This window comes from Diabrotica virgifera, chromosome 3 (assembly GCF_917563875.1).
Source record: "Diabrotica virgifera virgifera chromosome 3, PGI_DIABVI_V3a".
NCBI lineage: Eukaryota > Metazoa > Arthropoda > Insecta > Coleoptera > Chrysomelidae > Diabrotica > Diabrotica virgifera.
The window spans coordinates 182,189,354-182,210,942 of record NC_065445.1 but is presented as its reverse complement, the minus strand read 5'-3'; the positions used below and the strand labels follow the sequence as shown (position 1 = coordinate 182,210,942).

The 21,589-nt window shown below is 33.4% G+C and overlaps 2 protein-coding genes across 3 annotated transcripts in view; both read right to left on the bottom strand.

Annotated features, from left to right (window-relative positions):
- The window catches only part of LOC126881432 (zinc finger protein 227-like), a 159,983-nt gene that overhangs the window by 11,672 nt on the left and 126,722 nt on the right, over window positions 1-21,589 (bottom strand). The window lies entirely within an intron of this gene.
- On the bottom strand, window positions 12,271-19,434 carry LOC126881433 (uncharacterized). The gene is made up of 3 exons (XM_050645710.1): window positions 13,083-19,434; window positions 12,761-12,840; window positions 12,271-12,462 (listed from the first exon to the last, which is right to left on the bottom strand). Exons 1-2 carry the CDS (start codon window positions 13,954-13,956, stop codon window positions 12,776-12,778), a joined length of 939 nt encoding a protein of 312 aa, XP_050501667.1. The 5' UTR covers window positions 13,957-19,434; the 3' UTR covers window positions 12,271-12,462; window positions 12,761-12,775.

The following is a 21,589-nucleotide window of genomic DNA, read 5'->3' as shown; positions in this document are numbered from 1 at the left end:
CTCACACCATTGACCAGGTCAACAACCGGTCAAGAAGTCAACGACCGATCAAGAAGTCAACGACCGGTCAAGAAGTTAACAAACGGTTAAGAAGTCAACGACCGGTCAACAACTATTGAGGAATGAAGGGTGGGGAAGGTAAAATATATTAAATAAACAAGAATTAGTAACAACTTTATTTTTATGTAATACATTTATGACATTGATATTTGTATGGTAGGTAATTGCTAAATAATGAAGTAGAACAGTGTTCCCAGCAAGGTAGTTTCATTTGGATAGCTTCATTTTCACGAATATGTGGTGGAAGTTCATCCCACTTATCTAACAAATCAAACCCATCTACGTGATCCAGAAGGTACCACGCTGGAAATCGCTCCATCTCTTGTTTGTTAAATAAACAAAAATCTTTACGACGAAGGTAATGATCCGTTATCACTTGCTCTAATAAAGGATTATGTTCAACTAGATTTAAAATACAAATATAGCAGTCACTTATAGAAGGAGGATACATCACCCCATCACAGGTGGAAGGCCAATGGTGATAACAGCGAGTAATTTTCTGTCGAATATGCGGATCATTTTTCACTTCATCTGGTAGTTTATGTTCAATTTCTCGTAAATCAGATGTTTTCATATACTGAAGATATTGTAAAGGAAAATCACGTAATTCTTCAGAAGAAAATGCACTCAACGGAATAGCAGGAAAGTGTTTACTGTAAGAACCCATGTCGGATACTAAATGTTTGATTAGATGTAAAATAAATAGCCAACACAAGAATAACTGGTTATACCTCACACTCACAGATACCTCCCATCTCGCAGACACCCCCCCTCACAGATACCTCCCACCCACAAATACCTCCCATCCCCCCCGCTTACAGATACCTCCCACTTTCAGACATCTTCTACTTATTAACTAGACGGACGTAGAGAATCAAAGGTTAGCTAACCTGTCTATCGAGTGAGTAAACATGTCTCAATATAACTTTAGTGGTAACACACCCGTTCAAAAATATGTTGTGGAGAATAAAAAAGATGTAATAATAGCAGAAAGAAGCTTTCAGTTAAATAAATCAAAATGTAAATTTGTATCTATTGGGTTAAAGTATGGTGCGGAGTGTATACCAGTGATAACTCTATGCGGTAATCAAGGGCAACGGGTGATATTCACGGAAGAAGATTGGAAAGATTTACTATACTACCAAGGAGTAATTACAAATTATCTGTATACAGTGGGAGATAGTGTGTCTATAGATAGAAAAAACTATAGTGTAGAATTTGAAAAGGTGCAGGAAGCTAAAGTAATAAAAATATCTCAAACTAACTCCTATATATATTTGGGGTACGAAAGCATTTGTAAATTATGGGAAGTGTTACCGCTTATACAACATCATATTAACCATTTAAAACAAGGAAGTTTCGATGAATATTTGAAGAGTCTATATCAGCGATTACGAAACAACACAGGTAATTTTTATGAAAACGTGTTAAGAAGTGTCGACGCAAGCACCCACATTCGCTTTGAAGATTTAAGTAATATTTTGGAATTAGTGTATGTGTATCCAGAAGTTCTAAAAGATGTCTACACAAACTGGGAAAAGAGTAACTTTTAATGAATATCTTAACAAAACACATGTTCTACGAGTTTGGAAATATGCACATCATCAAGCACGGCAAAGGTATTGGGAAATGTTTGTAATAGATACAATCAGGTTTAAAAAAAGAATTGAAAAAACTTCAAAAATAATATCCCCGATTTTAAGTTTAAATCATAGAATGTATGTATACAATAACAGGTTTAAATAAATATTAAAACATAAAAGTCTTTTATTTATAAAATTTATTAAATACAAAATGTTTAACATATCTAATAATTACATTTACAAGTAGAAAAGTAACACAAATAACTAAATACCAGGATAAACAAATGTTTGATAAATATTCTCTTCCAACTTGAGTATCACCTGAACAGCTATATAGTTGACGCCATTCCGTTTCATCGTTTAAGTAATTTGGGAAGGGTAACCGTAGTTTGTACACTGTACTGTTACTTGGTATGTAAGCAAATCTAAGTTCCACCCCATTTAGCTTGTAGAGGCTCATGTTGACCCACTGTGAAGGCCAACTATCATTTTTTATACCATTTTTATCAAAACATATATGGATATCTTTCACAGCATAAGGTTGGTAAATATAAAGTACTCCCTGCACAACGGTATGTAAAATGAAAAGACCTGCTCCAGACATTATTTAAGCGTGAACTAAATCCGTTTAGTTACGTTTTCTATATTTATACGACATTATTTTTACTAATCCAAGAGTTGTGACTTTTATCCATACCTAACCATTTAACATAAACTCGATTAGCTTTGCGTTGTAATATTTTTTCTACAAGATATACATCCGAATATTTAACTTTTTGAAGTTCTTCTGTGTAAAAAGCTCCCTTAATCTCCTCTTGTTTGGAATCCTCAAGTAAGTAGGTAGTCGGGTTGGTAAACTGTACTTTTTTAATCTTAAATATTTCAGTGGTCCAAGATGGTGTGTATGATTTAGCAAACGCGTGACGATATTTACTTATTCGAACATAATCCCCTTCTCGAAATTTGGGTTTACGTTTATCGACGGTTTTTAACCAGTTGTAAGCAGTTATATACTTCGCATTTCGATCATTAACTTTACTTGGAATTTCCCCCGTAGTTGAGTGTCTGGTGTTATTATACTGTTCAACGATAGACGGTAGTATTTTAACCCATTTATAAGAACCTTGCAGACTAAACTGTTTCCACAACTTCGACTTAAGAGTCCGTATCACACGTTCAGCAATACTTGCTTTTAAATTAGAATATGTGCTGTAATGATTTATACCATAGGATGACATCAGGTGTTTAAATTGTGAATTATAAAATTCTGTTCCATTATCTGTTTGTAAATGTTTAGGGGATTTAGACATTTGAGATAAAAATTTTTTCATACATTTGGTGACTTCAGCCCCTGTTTTTCTTTTAACTGGTGACGCCCAGACATATTTACTAAATGTATTTATAACGATAAGGATATAGTTATATCCATTGTTGTATTTAACAAAGGGTGACATAATAGCTAAATCTGCCTGACACAAATCATGCAAACCTTTAATTATAACATGTCTTCGTTTAAAGTTTTTTCTTGCAGGTTTATGCAGTTCTTTAACGACTTGTTCTTTAAGATTAGACATTTTTTTCCAGCGGGCACTGAAGGGTAATATGAACAAAAACGTTAGGGCTTTTATCAAGTTTAAACGAAAGTTTATCACCTTTTTTTATATGTAAACCAGGTAATTGACCGTATTTATACTGTGTAGAATTTATTAAAAGTAATCCATTAAAACTGTAATGCTGTATTGTTTCAATTATACCGTCCACAGTAAATATATATGACACACCCCCATTATCTAATACATAAAACTCCTTGCTCAAACTCGTTTTTTTCTCCCCACTTAAAGCTATAATACATTTACTGTGGTAAGAAGTTGGATCACAAATAAAATATAACGGGTTTGTAGAATTATCACAAGACTTTAAATCAGTTAGAAAGTGGCTCCCAAATTTATTAATAGGCATTATTATTGAATTATACCCCCTTCTCGAAGTTCCTCAATAATGGAAATGATTTCGTTACCGTGAGCGTTATTTCCTGAAGATTGTGATGCTGCAAGCAGTCCAAGTCTCTTTATGATTTCATTGTAATTGTCAAAGTATTTATACTCCGTCGGCTTCGTAGTTAACCGTTTCAATGTTAAAGCACCGCCTTTTTTACCGGTAAATTTTTTAGTGTGTTGTCTAGTTGTTACACCAAGACCTGAAGGTAGAGAACTCAACCTTTGTCGGGGAGGTTGCGGTCTAGTTTCTAACACTGGTTGTATGATAAAATTATACTTATCTTTTATTTTAGCCTCAATTCTTCTAATTGGTAATTCAGGGTTATTGTCTCTATGAAGAGCATTGGTCCTCCGTAAAATATCAACATATTCGTTAACATCTTCACGTTTAAAACTAATAGGGTTAGCCTTAAATAATAATTCATAGAGACCTGGAGTCCCTATATACTTAACACCGTTTATAATCATATCCGGTCCTTCAAACTCAATATTCGAATCACCAATTGAGAATTTTTCGTTTGCTAAATCGTGATACACTCCTAATGTATTATCAAATTCACCTTCCACATCTTCTATATTATTTTTAACGTACTGCCGAGGTAAAGGGTTAGTGAATACTTCATAATATTTCCTCATTACGTCAGGATTATTAACCATACTGTTAAACTCTAGTAGAGTTTCTTCATATAATCGATTGAAATCTTTACTACTATTTCGTACATGTTGTGATGTAAAGGTTGAATTTTCTGCACTATCTCCCCCATGACTTGTTTCGAATGTTTCTTCGATCGCGTTAGGCTGGATAATAGAGAGTTCCCCAAAGTTAGTATGTGTTTTAGATGAAGTAGAACCTTTATTTGGTGATGAAGTAGAATTTTTATTTGGTGATGGAGTAGAACCTTTAATTGGTGATGAAGCCGTAAGTTGATAATATTTTGTAAGATTCGGTGCGCTTAATCGACGAGAATTAGATACAGAAGATTCAAATTTAGGAGTGACAGGTTCTTGTTTTATATTACTTGTAGGTTCTAATTTTAATAACAACTCCTTAAGCGGTTTTGTTATGGGTTGATAATTTTTTTCTAGCTGACTTTGAGACTTGGTAATATCACTTTTTAAACTACGGTATTTACGTTTTAATGCCTGACGGGTTTTTAACAGCTGTTTAGCAATTCGAGTATCCATTTTTACTAACACTAACAAGGCGCACTTCTTCCTTTATATATGTACGAAAGTATCAAACCCTTTACGATATTTTCCTGAAGATAATAAACAATCCTTATCAATCACTACAAACCCATAGTTATCTTTCCAACAAAAAGAACTAAAATCTTTAAATTTTTGAAAACTCATATCAATATTAACATGGTCGTCATATATGTGTTTTAAATTCGTCATATCTTGTTGGAAAATCACTAAAAGATTGGCATTATCTCGCACCAACTGTTTCGGTACAGAGCTATAAGTTTGTGATAAGTAAAAACAATCGGTAAGTTTATGTCTACCAAAACAAAAATAACTTTGAATAAGTTTTTGATCGCAAGAAGCTACATCATCAAAGATTATTATTGAATAGTTTTTAACGTCTTCTGGAGTAGGTATGTTTGCGGAATCACTATATTCTTCATACCCAATTTCAGATATCGGTTTAATTAAATCACGTAGGTATACATATTTTGGTTGATGAAGTGATTTGGAATAAACATAAATGTTTTGAAATCTTAAACCATTAGGATGAACAATCAACGATAATAATGTATTTGTCTTACCACACCCACTCGGCCCTATAATAAGACAGCGTTTTGAATCACCGCCAAATAAACCCCCATGTTTTTTTATTTTATTATCCTGTACAACTACATCGTGGTTTGTAATAGGGAGAGAGAGTTGTTGTTTTTCGATCTTCATTATATCTGAGAATGATGTGGGTATATATAGGGTGGCAGATTATATATAAAAGGAAGTATAATGAGGCAAAAAAGGGTTAGTAGAGATCCAGCAGTAAAACGAAGAGGTCGCGGATTATTAAATTCTATCATTAATAAGCTACCAGTCGAGGTACACATCCCAGGTTATTCGTATTGTGGACCGGGGACTAAGCTAGAGAAAAGACTTACACGCGGTGATTCAGGAATAAATTTATTAGACGAAGCCTGCAAAGAACACGACATTACATATTCCCAACATAAAGAACTTGCTAAAAGACACGAAGCTGATAAAATACTAGAGAACAAAGCTTGGGATCGGGTAAAATCCAAAGACGCTACATTTGGTGAAAAAACAGCAGCTTGGTTAGTTACAACGGCGATGAAGGGTAAACGCAAATTAGGTATGGGTTTACGTAAAAGATTTAGGCGCAGGTTAAATAAAAAAGGCAGTTCCTTAAAAAGAAAAAAAATTAATTTAAAAAAACGTATTATTAAAACACCTAAAAAAGGAGGTTTTTTACCTTTACTATTACCGTTACTCGGGGCTTTAGGCGCTGTTGGGGGTGGGACAGCTTCAATTATGAAGGCCATTAACGACGCAAAAACCAACCGTGAACAAATTGTTGAACAAAAACGGCATAATCTTGCTATGGAAAAAGGAGGTAAAGGGTTATACTTAAAACCTACTAAAGGGTATGGAATGTATTTAAAACCATATTCAAAAAACTAATATTCCCCCATCATCCGTTAACAGATGTCGATATAAGAAAATATGTGAAAGTATTAAAAATCCCGCATTTTAGAGGTGTTTTCATGAGAGATACCTTACCAAATAAAATTCGAACAAATGAAAGCGGTATTATAAATATGGATTCAAATAGTGGAAAAGGTACGCACTGGACAGCTTATACAAAGGATAACAATAACATTATATATTTTGATTCTTATGGTGATTTGTCACCACCACGCGATGTAATCAAATACTTTAAAACTGGCGGTTCTGTGAACATAAATTATAATTATGAAAGGTTGCAACATAATTCATACAACTGCGGTCAATACGCATTACAATTTCTATATAACCACTATAAGTAGGTCCTGTGGGTCAGTATAAACAATACAAGCCTCTAGAAAATATGTCATACAACTTTACCCTGACCGGGAAGTCTTCCACGTTAAGTTATAATTTTAATCCACCCATCTACTTGGATGAAAGTCTTGATTATGAAGTTGGTTTAACAAACTTTTATTCTTTTAACTCCATACCCAACATTGACGAATCTAATAATGTATTTCTCTTTGGTTGCCGTAATTTTACTTATACAACTCATATTCCCTTGGGCTCATATGAATTAGAAGATATAATTCAGCTTTTAAGGAAGTTGATGAAAGAACGAGATAAAACTGCTTATATAAATATCACCCCAGATAAAAACACATCTAAAGTATCTATTGAAAGTAATTGTGCACTATATTTCACTACTGAAAACTCTATAGGTAAAATTTTCGGATTCAAGAAAAGGGAACTGGAAGCAAATAAAACACATGTTTCTGATGAACCAGTAAATATTTCAGTGACGAATGCAATCTGTGTGGACTGCAATATCGCTTCAGGCTCGTATTTAAATGGGAACCCAGTTCATATAATCCACCAGTTTTTCCCTACCGTACCGAGTGGGTATAAAATAGTTGAGTCACCTCAAAATATTTTATATTACCCCATCAGCGTTAAGACGATCAACAACATTAGTATAAAAATTGTTGATCAAAACGGTAAATTACTTAATTTTCGTCAAGAAGAGATTACTATAAATTTACATTTACGACAGCGATTATAATGGTTTTAAACTTTTCTTACCAACAACCACATTACATAAAAAACTATAAAAGAGACAACCGAAAGCAAAAATCTAACAGTTTCAAAAAAACAGTTGCAATATTAACACCATCTAATCGATTATTATTAAAAAAGCTTGGCTTCAAAGTTTTAGTGTGATGGAAGTGTTACATGTAACTGGGCAACCTTATAATGACACGACTATACAAGAATACCAATTTCACACCTATTCACCATATATTCCCGGAAAATTGAACTATAACGATGAAATACGAATTCCCATTCAAGATCTAGACGCGTACACGTTACCTTCGACATCATATCTCGACATAGAGGGGAAGCTACTCACACACGATGATAAGGAACCAACAAAACTGAAATTTATAAATAACGCTATTTCATTTTTATTTCGCGAGCTTCGGTATGAATTAAATGGAGTTATTATAGATTCTGTTCGAGAGGTTGGACTGGTATCAACGATTAAAAACTATCTAAGTCTCAACGAAAACGAAAGTATTCTATTCCAAAATGCTGGATGGTTTCCAAAATCAGGAAATGAAAAAATAATAGTGGACGCCCATGGTAACTTTAACGTTTGCATACCATTACGATTATTATCAGGTTTCTTTGAAGACTTCAGACGAATTATAATGAATTGTAAGCAGGAGCTTATTTTAATACGATCAAACGATGATGTCGATGCGGTTGTGAGTATTGACGAAACCGAACGTCCTAAAGTCGAAATTACAAAATTACAGTGGAATGTAGCTCATGTTAGCCCAAGCATGCGTGAACAACTACGATTAAATAGTATAGCTCATAAAAATATTGAGCTACCAATTAAATTTCGTTCGTGGCAAATGATTGAATACCCATCATTAAATAATGCGACACGGCATACGTGGGCGGTAAAAACCAGTACTAACATTGAAACACCGAGACATATCATTATCGCATTTCAGAAAGGGAGAAAATCAAAGATTACTAAAGATATGAGCAAATTTGATCATAACGACCTTAAAAATATAAAGGTATTTTTGAATTCTGAACGATAACCTTATAATGATTTACAAATAGATTTTGACACTAACAAATTTGCTCAAATTTATGAGATGTTTGGAAGTTTTCAGACAAGTTATTATAATTTAAACTTAAACCAACCGATATTTAGCCCGCAAGATTTTAAAACTAAAACACCACTAATACATATAGATTGTTCTAGACAGAAAGAAGTGATCCAAAATGGGTCTGTCGTTCTCCGTATCGAATTTGAAACAAATACACCTTCAACAACTGATGTATCTGCTTATTGTTTAATTTTACATGAGAAGGAATTTACATACAATCCACTAACAAAAATAGTAAAGCAGTATTAATACACAGGTGTTGGAATTGTATATTATTTGATAGTAACAATTATAAATGTTAGTTTACGATGTATCGCTCACATGCAAACACGTTAAATAACTTCACAGACCATTTAAAAGAACTTAAAAAACAAATTCAACAGTACGAAACCCTAAAACACGTTATTCGAAAATTTAAACAATTGAAAATATGAAACTTGTTATTGACATTCAAGGTTTTAAAATCGAGAATAATAAGTTTATTTGTAAAGAATTAGCGTGTTATTCAGGAGATAAAGTTATAGTATATATATTTAAGCCTCCTTTTCCATTACGAATGTTACCTCCCAATTTAATTCAGCAGGTGTCATGGTTAAGTAAACACCATCACTGCATTTCTTGGAATGAAGGTTATACCCCATTGTATGAGTTTAAAAAAATTATAAGGAAAATAACAGAGAAAGCTGAAATAGTCTATGTAAAAGGGTTGGAAAAAGCGAATTACATAAGAAAATATTCTACTACACCTGTAGTCGAAGTAGGTGAATTTCCACCACTACCAGTATCGGAAGCAAAATGTTTTTACCACTCTGAAAAAAAATGTATATGTGCTCTTTCAAATGTATTTTTTATATATGATAATTTTGTAATGGAGTAAATTTTAATAAAAAAATTATATTTTATACTTTTTTATTTTTAAACTCAAACTACAATAATAAATTCTATCTATAGTCCACTTGTACAGCCAAGCAACCTTCACACTCGTAGGAATGTTGACACCACGTACGCATGAATCATGGAATCCTTGGTAGTACCAGGTGTTCCATGAGCTTAACAGTTCACAGGATTTTACCAAAACAACCTTCACATCTGCAAGGATGTTGATACCGCGCACCCTCCAATCGTTTTAGAATCCTTGGTGGTAGCAGGTCTTCTATAGGCTTAAGACGCTCCAATTGTTGGTATTGAACAAGTTTTGGGAAAAGGTCATCAAAAGTTGATGTCTTTTTTAGGAATTGTTCCACCCAAAACCAAACTTCGGAAAGTTCAAAAATTCTTTGCAAAGCTGTGTCTAATAGATAACGCATTGTCGGGTATGTGTTAACGTACACACGCAATTTTATCCTTAGACACACATCATCAAACATGTTGTGTTGTCCGAGTTCACAAAGTACCTCTACCCAACAGTTTACACAAATTTTATTTAATTTTTTTTTGTTGGTGTAATATCCAATAGATGTTAAGTTAGGTATCGATGTTTCACTGGTAACTAATTTATTCACTTTATCCATAATAAGTTCAACACTTTCTTGATGCATGGTTATAGTTATTTTTACTCATAAACTGATTTTATGATTACATCAATACAGTTATACACCATCGATTCCCACTCCACCGCATCAAAACAGGTTTTAAAACTTGTATCGCTAACTACAAATTTTAGAGGTGAACCAGTTTTCTTAGCAAAGTTAGAGGTTAACCAACTTTCTTTGTTCCCAATGTAAATTTAAATCTAATAAGTAGTACAAAAATATTTTATAATTTATTACAAATTGTATATAAAACAGTTAGAATTACAATTACAGTTAAAAAACAATCATAAATTTTAAAGTTTTCAAGTTTCGGTTTTGATTTAACCAACATATTCGGTTTATCATCAGGTTCAAATGTTTTAGATTTCATTAGTCTTGCAAACAGACATGTTGAATACTTTATGTGTTCATCAATAGGTATATCGTATGATTCCCATTTGTGTATTTCGATTTTACAGTAGAAACAGCAAACCACATCAGCAACCCCTGTATGGTAGAACCCAGCTTTGCTTAACAACACGGGGTCGACTAGACCTCTCCAATATTGAAATGATAGTAAACGATTCTCAAACGAACGCATACTACCAAAGTTACCATCGTCAAGACACATGTTTGATTAAAAAAGTTATACAGGGATATAATTTATATAATGTAAAATTAGAATGGAGGGGGGTATAAACCCATATATTTTTAAACTCACCACATTAATAACACTAATTACGCTATAAAACAGAAAAAGTTAATAATATTAATAAAGAGTAAAAACCAACAATAAAATATAAAACCTTGACCGCTTATTTAACCTTTTATTATCTAACTATCCGTAACCGGATATTCACCTTTCTTTACCGTCTACCTACCAACCTCCCGTATTATCAAAAAGTAAAAAACCAACAATAAGAGATAAAACCAATAAAACTTTGACTGCTTTTTTAACTTTTTGTTACCTAACTACCCGTGACCGGATATTCACCTTTCTTTGCCATCTACCTACCCACCTCCCACCCTCATTGTTCGGTCTGGTAGTGGAGAGTGGTACCTGCCACAGAAATCGAAAATAGTCACACTCAAGAGTTTGAGAGGTATAGTGATCTGTCCGTGACCGGATAATCATTTTTTATCCACCTACCCAACTTCCACCCTTATTAGTCTGGTGGTGGGGGTGCTACCTGTGATAGAAATCGAGAGATAGAAGAGTACGAGAGGTGTAGCGATTACGGGAATCTATTCTCCATCAAACATGTTAGTAAATGTTAATAGTGACGTATGTGATTCTAGCACGGACTGGGTGGTAAGTAGCGGCACTATTGATCCCGGCCCATGCGATTCTACAACAAACCTGCTGCGATCTGCATGCAGCCTCTCAACAATCCCGGAGGACTCTTCTTCAGAGGATGACGGGGTGGAGGATGAAATAGATGGAGAAGATAACGTTGATGATAATATGGCTATAGAAAACGGGCGTGTGTGTGAGATAGAAGAAATCTGTTGGGAACCTATGATTGTACCACCCGATCTTGTCGATGTAATCATAGAACTTTAAGTAAATGTTGGAATTAATTGTTATAATAATTTGTAACATGTTAAATTATAATTTACTTTGTATACTTATATACCATCTGAAAATATAATTGATAATAAATTATTTACAAACTTATTTCCACCCTTTTGTTACAACCTGCAAACCACAATTTTTACTGTTTTTTCATTTAAAACAAGATTTAATACAACTTTAAATAAATGTTTAAATTATATGTTATACTGCAACCTGCTAAGTTATATTTTACTACCCAAACATAAAATTAATACTAAACTGTTTGATAATAAAAAGCTTATTTTTTACTCTTTATGTTGAAAGCGGTTAAGATGGATACCAAAATTATAATTTTTTGCTTTTTATTTAAAACTACTTTTAAAGCGATCGAATTATGGTGTAAATGACGATATAAGTCTTACTAAGATGGAGAGAAGAAATTTTATAAAAATTAGACTGGACGAACTATAGAACTTGGTTCACAAAAAGTTGATTCAAAATGATAATAAAGTTATGCTAGAATAATTATGAACTTGATAGGTATAAAAGCTTGATTTAAAATAATATTTTAACTTTTTTTAAAGTAAATTTGTTTCTTACCCCCTTTGTCATAAATATTATTTTATAAAAATTAAATACTTCTCTAAGTTTAAAGTAAGAAAAACTCATGTATATTGTTAAATACGTTTTTATTAGAAAATAAATAAATAAACATAAATATAAAATTTAATATATACACTTAAAAAAATAATTAATACTAACTAAAAATAAACATAAATACAAACTATGATTCAATATATACACTTTTAAAAATCATGCATACTAACTATACAGGGTTGCAGGGGGCCGCCTACGGGGTAGAATCTGTAACAAAGAAATAACAACATTATAGAAAACAGTATAAGACACTATAAACACTATAGAAGAACAAATTAAAATTCTGTAATATATGATTTGTAAAAATCCGTAAAAAACTGTTTTGTTATGCTAGTAAAAAGTAAAAGTTAGATACGTAAAAAGTTGTATTAATATACAAATAGCATTAATAGAAGAACGAAATAAAATTCCGTAATAGAGAATTTGTAAAAATTCGTGAAAAACTGTTTTATTATGCTCGTAAAAAGTAAAGTTAGATTAGATAAAAAATTGTATAAAAACTCACACAATATATACCGCTTTATGCATCCTCATCCGTCATTCCGCATCTCCGGATATCACCAGCGGCATTTTTGCTGAATAAGTCTGTAACAAACGAAAAACATAATCAGTATTGTAATTGTCATTATTTTAGTAAGTAATTTTAACAAGCTGGTAAAAAAATAATTACTTAAGTTAATAATTAATAAATAGTTAGTAATTTTACCAATTTTGGTGAAATTGGTAAAAAACAAAAAATTACCTACTAAAATCACTAGCTAGTTGTGTCTGAGTTTAGCGAACCGACTATAAAATTGTTATGATATATTATAATCAAAAATTCTTACCTCGAGAATCTGATTTTACAGCATTCGCTAGGAGAGTTTTTGTGTTGTTAAGATCAACGATTAGGCGAGTTTTTTCCAAATGAAATGCCTCCATCATTTTCTTAGCATACGAAAATATATTCTGGACAGCTTCCTCAAGTAAATCGCTATCCTTGATATTTTCGTCCAACCTATTCTTGAGGCGGTCCCGATGGCGTTCTAGAGCCGCCACTAACCCTCCTTTGAAATCGTCACAAAACGCGATGTGGTGGGCTTCATCGCTATTTGTGATTTGTAGAACATCCGCCACTACAGTATTGAGTGACGGCTGTGACTCCGAGATTATTTTTTTTTCTAAAACTTTTACCTCTGTCATGGGTTTCTCAATTTCTTCCCATTTATAATCAGCGATATTTAATATTTCATCCTCGACAGAGGGTTTGGAGTAAGTTAGCACAGGTGTACCGTCTTCGGGCTCGGAGATATCCTCGATAACAGGTACGTAGTCACTTGAAGTGCTTGGGGGAGCGTGCACCTCCGCCGCTACAGTAATAGTTTGGGGAGTCACCACCACTTTATTTTTCTTAACTTTTAAAATTAAGCGCTCCCTTTCTATAGTTTTTGGGGTTAGTGTTTCACACCCCACATATATGATACTGTCTTCTGACGACGCTCTCTTCTCTCTCCCACTCACTTCCGGCACCGCTGGAGAGATGACCGACGGAACGACATCAAACAATTCACACCGTTTTTTTTTTCTCGGTACCGGTGACTCTTCACGCGACTCTTCACAAATTACACGCTTTGCGGCGATTACACACTTTTCATGACAATCTAAATCCATTTCAGGATCGGAAGCGGTTGAAAAACAAGACTTAAATAATTGAGCGAACATCTTAAACTGAAATTTATAAGAGAACTCAACCCAACGAAGTGGTAGGGTAGATTCTTAAGCCCGTCCTGAAACCAGTTCTGAAACAAAGAAAGGTGGATGCCCTCCTGAAACCAGTTCTCAAACAAAAAACTTTTTTTTTTTTTTTTTTTTTTTCATTTTTTATATTTTTTTATTTTTGAGGTTTTTTATTTTTGAGGTTTTTTTATTTTTGATCCTACCACCACCTTCCAACCACTCTAATGAAAGGTCTTGACGGTTGGAGTACAAAACTATCGTTATTTTTTAGAAAAAATCATGCATAGCAGGATAAAGCGGTAAAAACTGTTTTTTTCATCCTACTTACACATTTCAACCACTCTAATGAAAGGTCTTGACGTCTAGAGTGTAAAGCTATCATTATTTTTAGAAAAAAAATCAAGCATAGCGCGATAAAGCGGTAAAACCTGTTTTTTCATCTTACTACCACATTCCAACCACACTAATGAAAGGTCTTGACGTCTAGAATGTGAAGCTATCATTAATTTTTAGAAAAAATCACACATATCGCGATAAAGCGGTAAAAACTGTTTCATCCTACCTCATAGTCAGTATATACTAATCAGTATATAAATACTAATCTGTTATTACTTGAAAATAACGAGGATATCCAGTTTAAAACTGGTATCCAACTGGTATTTCCAAAACTGGTATCACCAGTTTAAAACTGGTATTTCCAGTTCAAAACCGGTATTCGAAAACCGGTTTATATTTATACATCACACTTCTTTTGTCGTTGTTTATTTTTGCGTCATACGTCCACCACCTTTCAGTCAAGAAACATGCAGTGCGACTCCTGTTTAAAAGTTTTATCCAGCAGAAGCAGTGTAACTCGACATAAACGGGAAAGTTGTCCACAACGGTTTAATAATAAAGTGAAAAAGGCAAAACTGTCAGGTGTTGATACATCAGCTAATATAAACTATTCGGCTACTGCAGAAGCAACTTCCCGTCCTACCGCAGAAGCATCTAATGCCCGTTCAGTTACAACTAGATCCAATATTATAGAATGTCAAGATTGTTATAAAAAAATTTGTGGAAGAGGGCTAACAGGGCATTTACGTAGTAATTCACACAAAAGTGTTATTAATTATCTAGACAGTGGGGTTGAGAAACTATCAAGTTCGTTTAAAAATCGTATTAGTAGTTACCGTCTAACTAGCAGCAAACATCACACTGACCACATGGAATTTTTTAATGAAATTGAGGGTAACGTTTTGAGCCTTCTACATAACTATTTACACGAATTTAAAGTGATAAAAGTTAATGTCGAACTTTACTCTATGTATACAATACCTGAAAAAGATACTTATGATTTAAAATCATTTAATACTCAAAATCAAATTATTACTATTTCTACTAATCTGAAACAAGCATATCAAGATTTTATTAGTGAAATATTACCCAAGGTTTCGGAAATACAAGAAAAGGATTCTGGATGGAGTCTTTTACAAATCCAATCATTAGAAGTTAATATCAATAAGTACAACCCTCTACGATCTTCTTCATATATCAGGTTGCCACGACAAATCGAGGTGAAGAAAGCGGTTATTAATATAATGAATAAAGATGAAGCATGTTTTGGTTGGGCGGTAAACGCATCCATTTTTAACCCGACAGGTAAATCCAATCTTACTACTTCTTATCCGCATTATACTAGTCTCTTACAGTTCCATAATATAGAATTCCCTATGAAATTGTCAGATATACCAAAATTTGAATTACTAAATAATATTTCAATTAACGTTTTTGGGGTCGGTGAATGTTTTAAAAATAATGTTACACAATTGGAAATCGTTGGACCACTATATCATACAAAATCTAAAAAATCTACACATGTTAATTTATTACTTATTTTTGATGATAACGGGAATAGTCATTATTGTTATATTAAAAATTTATCGCGGTTAATATCAAGTCAAAAATCACATCATAATGGTCAGACTTTTCTATGTAATGGTTGTTTACAATTTTTCTCATCCTTGGAACGTCTTCACAAACATGAAGACAATGATTGTAACTTTGTATATACTAAGCTTCCAACTACAGACATGATTCTCAATAAATTTGGGCATCTACAAAAAGAAAATATCTTACAGTTTTCCAACTTTCATAAACAAATGCAAGTTCCGTTTGTTATATACGCTGATTTTGAAAGTATACTACAACCGATACAACATGTGACACCTTCTGATAATTCCTCATTCACTGTTAAAACCTACCAGCACACACCATATTCATTCGGTTTTTATATTAAATGTTATTTTGATGATAGCTTATCACAACTTATTATTTACCGCGGTGATAATGTGGCTGAAACATTTATTCAAAAACTAGAAAAAGAAGTTTACACGATTTATCATAAATACCTTAAACATATTAAACCTATGAAAAAACTCACAACGGAAGAGGAATTACAATTTTTTGAAAGTAAGTGCTGTCACATTTGTGATAAACCATTCGATATTAACGAAATGAAGGTTAGAAATCATTCACATTTAACGGGGTTGTTTTCGGGAGCAGCTCATAACGCTTGTAATTTAAATTACAAATTACCGAAGTTTATCCCCGTTTTTATGCATAATTTAACCAATTACGATGCACATCTTTTTATAACAAAATTAGCTCAAAATAACGAAAAAATTGATGTTATTGCACAAACTAAAGAAAAATATATATCATTTACCAAATTACTTTTAGTTGATCGCGGTCTAGAACAAAATACATATTTAAAATTAAGGTTTGTAGATTCTTTCAGATTTTTACCTCATTCACTAGATAATTTAAGTAAAACTCTTGACGGTGATCAATGTCTAGAGTTACGAAAATATTGTCGGTCAAATGAAGAGTTCGGATTGTTACGACAGAAAGGCGTTTTCCCTTATTCATACTTGGATAACTTTTCAAAACTTAATGAGATATCTTTACCTGCACAAGAACAATTTTTCGATGTTTTAAAAGGTGAAGGTATTTCCAATGAAAAATATTTACGAGCTAAGCAAGTTTGGGGAGTTTTTGATTGTAAAAATTTAGGGGAGTACTCTGATGTTTATTTAAAGTCGGATGTTTTATTATTAGCTGACGTTTTTGAAAATTTTCGGCGTAATTGTTTATTTAATTATAAATTAGATCCTGCTCAATATTTAACAGCTCCATCACTTAGCTGGGATGCCATGTTGCGTAAAACTAATATTCAGCTTGAATTATTAACAGATATTGATATGCTTCATTTTTTTAAAAAGGGAATACGTGGAGGTATAAGTCAATGTAGCACTAGATTTGCTACTGCAAATAATCAGTATTGTGAAAATTATGATTGTTCTAAACCTACTTCCTATATTCTTTATTTAGACGCAACAAATCTTTATGGTTACGCCATGAGTCAATACCTTCCACATGGTGATTTTCGGTGGTTAGATGGTGTAGAAATCACTAATTTTGATTGTTTATCAATCGATGATGAATCTCCGAAGGGGTATGTTTTGGAAGTTGATTTAACATATCCTGAAACATTGCATGATCATCACAACGACTTACCGTTTTGCCCTGAAAATATAATACCTCCTAATGGTAAAGATCCAAACTTGTATTAACGTTGTTACCGAAACATAAATATATTATCCATTATAGAAATCTAAAACAATGTGTTGAACAAGGGTTAAAGGTGGCTAAAATTTATCGAATTCTAGAATTTTCTCAATCACCGTGGCTAAAACCTTATATTGAATTGAATACGAATTTACGTAATTCCTCAGATAATGAATTTGATAAAAGCACATATAAGAATTACACCAACTCTATTTATGGGAAAACTATGGAAAACGTTGATAAAAGGGTTGATATTAAACTATTATCCCACTGGGAAAACTTACCCGGTAGTATCGGTGCTGAAGGATTTATTAGTATGCCGAATTTCCACTCAGTTTCAATATTTTCTGACAATTTAGTCGCAATTCAAATGAATATTTTAAAAATTGTTTACGACAAACCGGTATATGTCGGTTTTTCAATTTTAGAAATATCCAAAATTCGTATGTATGATTTCTTTTACAACTATATTAAAGCTAAATATATGGGTGATGCAACCCTTTTGTATACCGACACTGATTCTTTAATTTTACATATTCAAACAGAAAACGTGTACCGCGATATTAAAGAAAACCTTGATTTATTTGATACATCTAATTACCCAGTAGATAATATTTTTAATATACCCAAAACACCATCAGTAGTTGGTAAATTAAAGGATGAGTTTAAAGGTGAACCAATTACGAATTTTTGTGGTACTGGTGCCAAAGCTTATTGTGTGACATTGAGTAACAATAAACATTGTAGAAAAGCTAAAGGGATTTCCAAAAACGTTATAAATAAATCTTTAACATTTACGGATTATAAACAAGTGGTTGATAATGCTAATGCAAAGATTTATCGTAAAATGTATACATTTAAGTCGCATTTACATGAAATGTATACCGAGTTAAAAAATAAGGTTGCTTTAACTTCCCACGATGATAAGAGGTATGTTATACCTGGAACTATTAACACATTACCGTGGGGTCATTACAAAATAGATACGTTTACACCTGATCAACAACAAAACAATCTCGATTATTTAATCCAACAAGCTAAACTACTTCTACCAGAAGAAGAAAATAATGATGGGCGTGAATTTTATGTAGATAGTTTTGAAATGGATTTATTATAAAATCGTAGTGGGGTGCTAACCATCTGTTGGTGGGGGGTTTTAGTTTATAACGTGTTGTAAAGAAAACTTATACAGTCGTTCTTCAGCTTCACTGCTAGTAACTAATATTTACAATGTGGATGTGTTACGTTACCGACATCGAAGTTACGGATTTAAAGAGTGGTGTTGAAAGTTTACACCAACTTTTCTCCAATTTGGAATTTGATGCTTCTCATGAAGCCATTTATGGTGCAGTGCGTCCATCACCATATTCTTCAGAATATTGTATAGAATTAGCCAGAAAATATGAAAAAGGTGTTGAAATTTGCGACTTGTATCTTAAAAACCAAATCTGTTTATATGGATTTGTATCGTTACTAAAAGTTGTAGAATTGGATGGTTATTTAATTCGAATAAAAAAATTTCTCCCATCTGCTTTATATGGAAAAGAAGAAAATAATGAAGGTGATACTTGTAGTAATGAGGATATTGACGTAGACATTCATGATCCTGAAGATGGTTCAAGTAAATCATAAACGTAATAATATTATAATTAGATTTTATTGTACCAGCGATAGTAATTAATAAACATATTTTTTGTACTAATAATTGTTTTATTTTAATGAGGTGAACTCCCACTACATATTCTCAGTACTAAATGAAACTACCTTGTTGGGTGTAGATGGTGTAAATGTATTAAATAAAAATCAAGTTGTTACTAATTCTTGTTTATTTCATAGACTACCTTTAACGGGGGAATTTTTTATATTTCCCATCCTTCATTTCTCAACAGTCGTCGACCGGTCGTTGACTGTTCGTTGACTTTTCAACCGTTTGTTAACTTCTTATCTGTTCGTTGACTACTTGACCTGTCGTTGACTTCTTGACCGGTCGTTGACCTGGTCAATGGTGGGAGGTATACAAAATGGTGGGAGGTATGAAGTGGTGGGGGGTGTAATGTGGTGGGGTATAATGTGGTGGGGGGTGTAATGTGGTGGTGGTATAAAATGGTGGAATGAGAGTTCTGGCCGCACAACCCCCACCCCTTTTTGTACCCCCCACTCCTACCCTGTATACCCCCCACCCAGGTGGGGGGTACAAAAAGGGGTGGGGGTTGTGCGGCCAGAACTCTCATTTGCCCACTACTGAGCTATATCCGAGGTACTAGGGTCAGGAAGGTATGTCAGTTTTTGGTCTACTTCGTCTGAGAAGAGTGTCCAATTGGCCTGGTTTAATTTCCATTTTGAGAGAGGGGTTGTTGATGCGGTTTGGAAAGGACGGGTTATAAGGAGAGGAAAGTGATCACTACCGTACAAGTAGGGGTGGACTTCCCAATTTAAAGATGTTTGTAGGATAGGATCGCACATGCTCAGGTCGATAACTGAATGTTCTCCTGTTTGTATATTGAATCTTGTGGGTTCCCCTGTATTCAAGATGTTTAGGTTCTTACTGTCAAGTAATTGTTCTAGTGTTTTTCCTTTTGATGATCGAAATTTGGACCCCCAGTACGGGCTGTGACTATTAAAATCTCCTAAGAGTATACGGGGAGATGGGATCTGCTGAAGTAGTTCCTCAATTACGGCCGTTGAAAAATTTTCACTTGGTGGGATATTGAGATTTCTATATCACTATTAATAGTGACTGCAACAGCTTCTAAAGATGTATTTAAATGTATTGGTTCTGTTTCGTAAATTTGGTTGATATATATTGCTACTCCACCACTTGCTTTATCTCTATTGGTCCTGTTTTTGTAAAAGCATTTAAAACCTTTTAAACTAGCATGGTAAGAATCTTTGAAATGAGTTTCTTGGAGGCAAATAACTGACGGTTTTTGTTGAGCAATTAGCTTTTGTAACATTTCGCAACGGGTATGGTACCCGTTAAGGTTCCATTGTATTATAGATGTGAATGTTAAGTATTTAAGGATTCTTGTGAGGATGAGAGTTCGCTGTCCATTGGTGTCGGTTTATCGGGTTGATAAATTTGATGGTGTAATTTCCTTTTAATGTTTGTGATTTTTGTTTTCAACTTTTTTGAGCATTGAGGGTATATAGTGTCAAGATCATTAAGGAAACCTGGTACATTGTCTGTATATGTTTTAAGAAGATCCAGTATGTTTGCATTTTGTGGAGCTGCTTCAAAGAAATTTAAAGTCTGGTTAAAGTTCAGTGTAAGCTTGTTTTTGTTGTTTTCAAACATTCGTTGTAATGGTTGCATTTCATCGTAAATGGATTTGTCCGGTTTTATTTTCTTAGTTTTGGGTTTTTGAAATGTGGGTTGTTTTTCGAGGTCTTCGTGTGGCGATGTGGATTCTGACATTTGTCGTTTAACGGAAACCGTTGGAGTTTTTTGGGCTACCGTTTCAAATGATTTCATGGATTCAGTATTCTCTTCGTTTTTCTTTTCGGGATGTACACTGACATCTTGATTAACTGGAGTTGTGCTTATGTTTTGGTGAGATTGATCATTAGACCCTATAGTGTTGGTGGCTTCTGTGCGTTGGGTGAAAGTGTCTGATGAAGTTGACTCGTTACGTGGTAGAAGTGGGCACACTGCAGCTAAGTGACCTGGTTGTTTACAGGAGAAACATTCGAGATTGTTGGTTGCTAGGAAAATTCTGTATGATGTATTGTCAAAATTTATGAGAAAAGAAGCTGGTAATGTTGCAATATTTTCTAATGGGGTAATATACGTTTGTCGGCGAAAACTAAGAATATGACTAAATTCTGGACGAGAGGCATTTATTTTAAGAAAGTTAATAGGAGATAGCAGATTTAGACCTAGCTTTATCAGCTCGGCTTCTAAAATAGAATGTGGTATGCTAGGGCACACACCGGATAAAACAATTCTCTGACTTGGAGTGATTAGTTTGCGGGCAGTGAGGATTTGATTGTTGATTTTAATTGAACCATA

What these genes read in the sequence shown, in the direction of transcription:
- LOC126881433 (XM_050645710.1), bottom strand. Translation starts at nt 13,956, where the DNA reads ATGTTCGCTCAATTATTTAAGTCTTGTTTTTCAACCGCTTCCGATCCT. An exon ending in TGTAAAATCAGATTCTCGAG is followed by an intron (nt 12,841 to 13,082) that starts GTAAGAATTTTT and finishes CGTTTGTTACAG; the next exon opens with ACTTATTCAGCAAAAATGCC.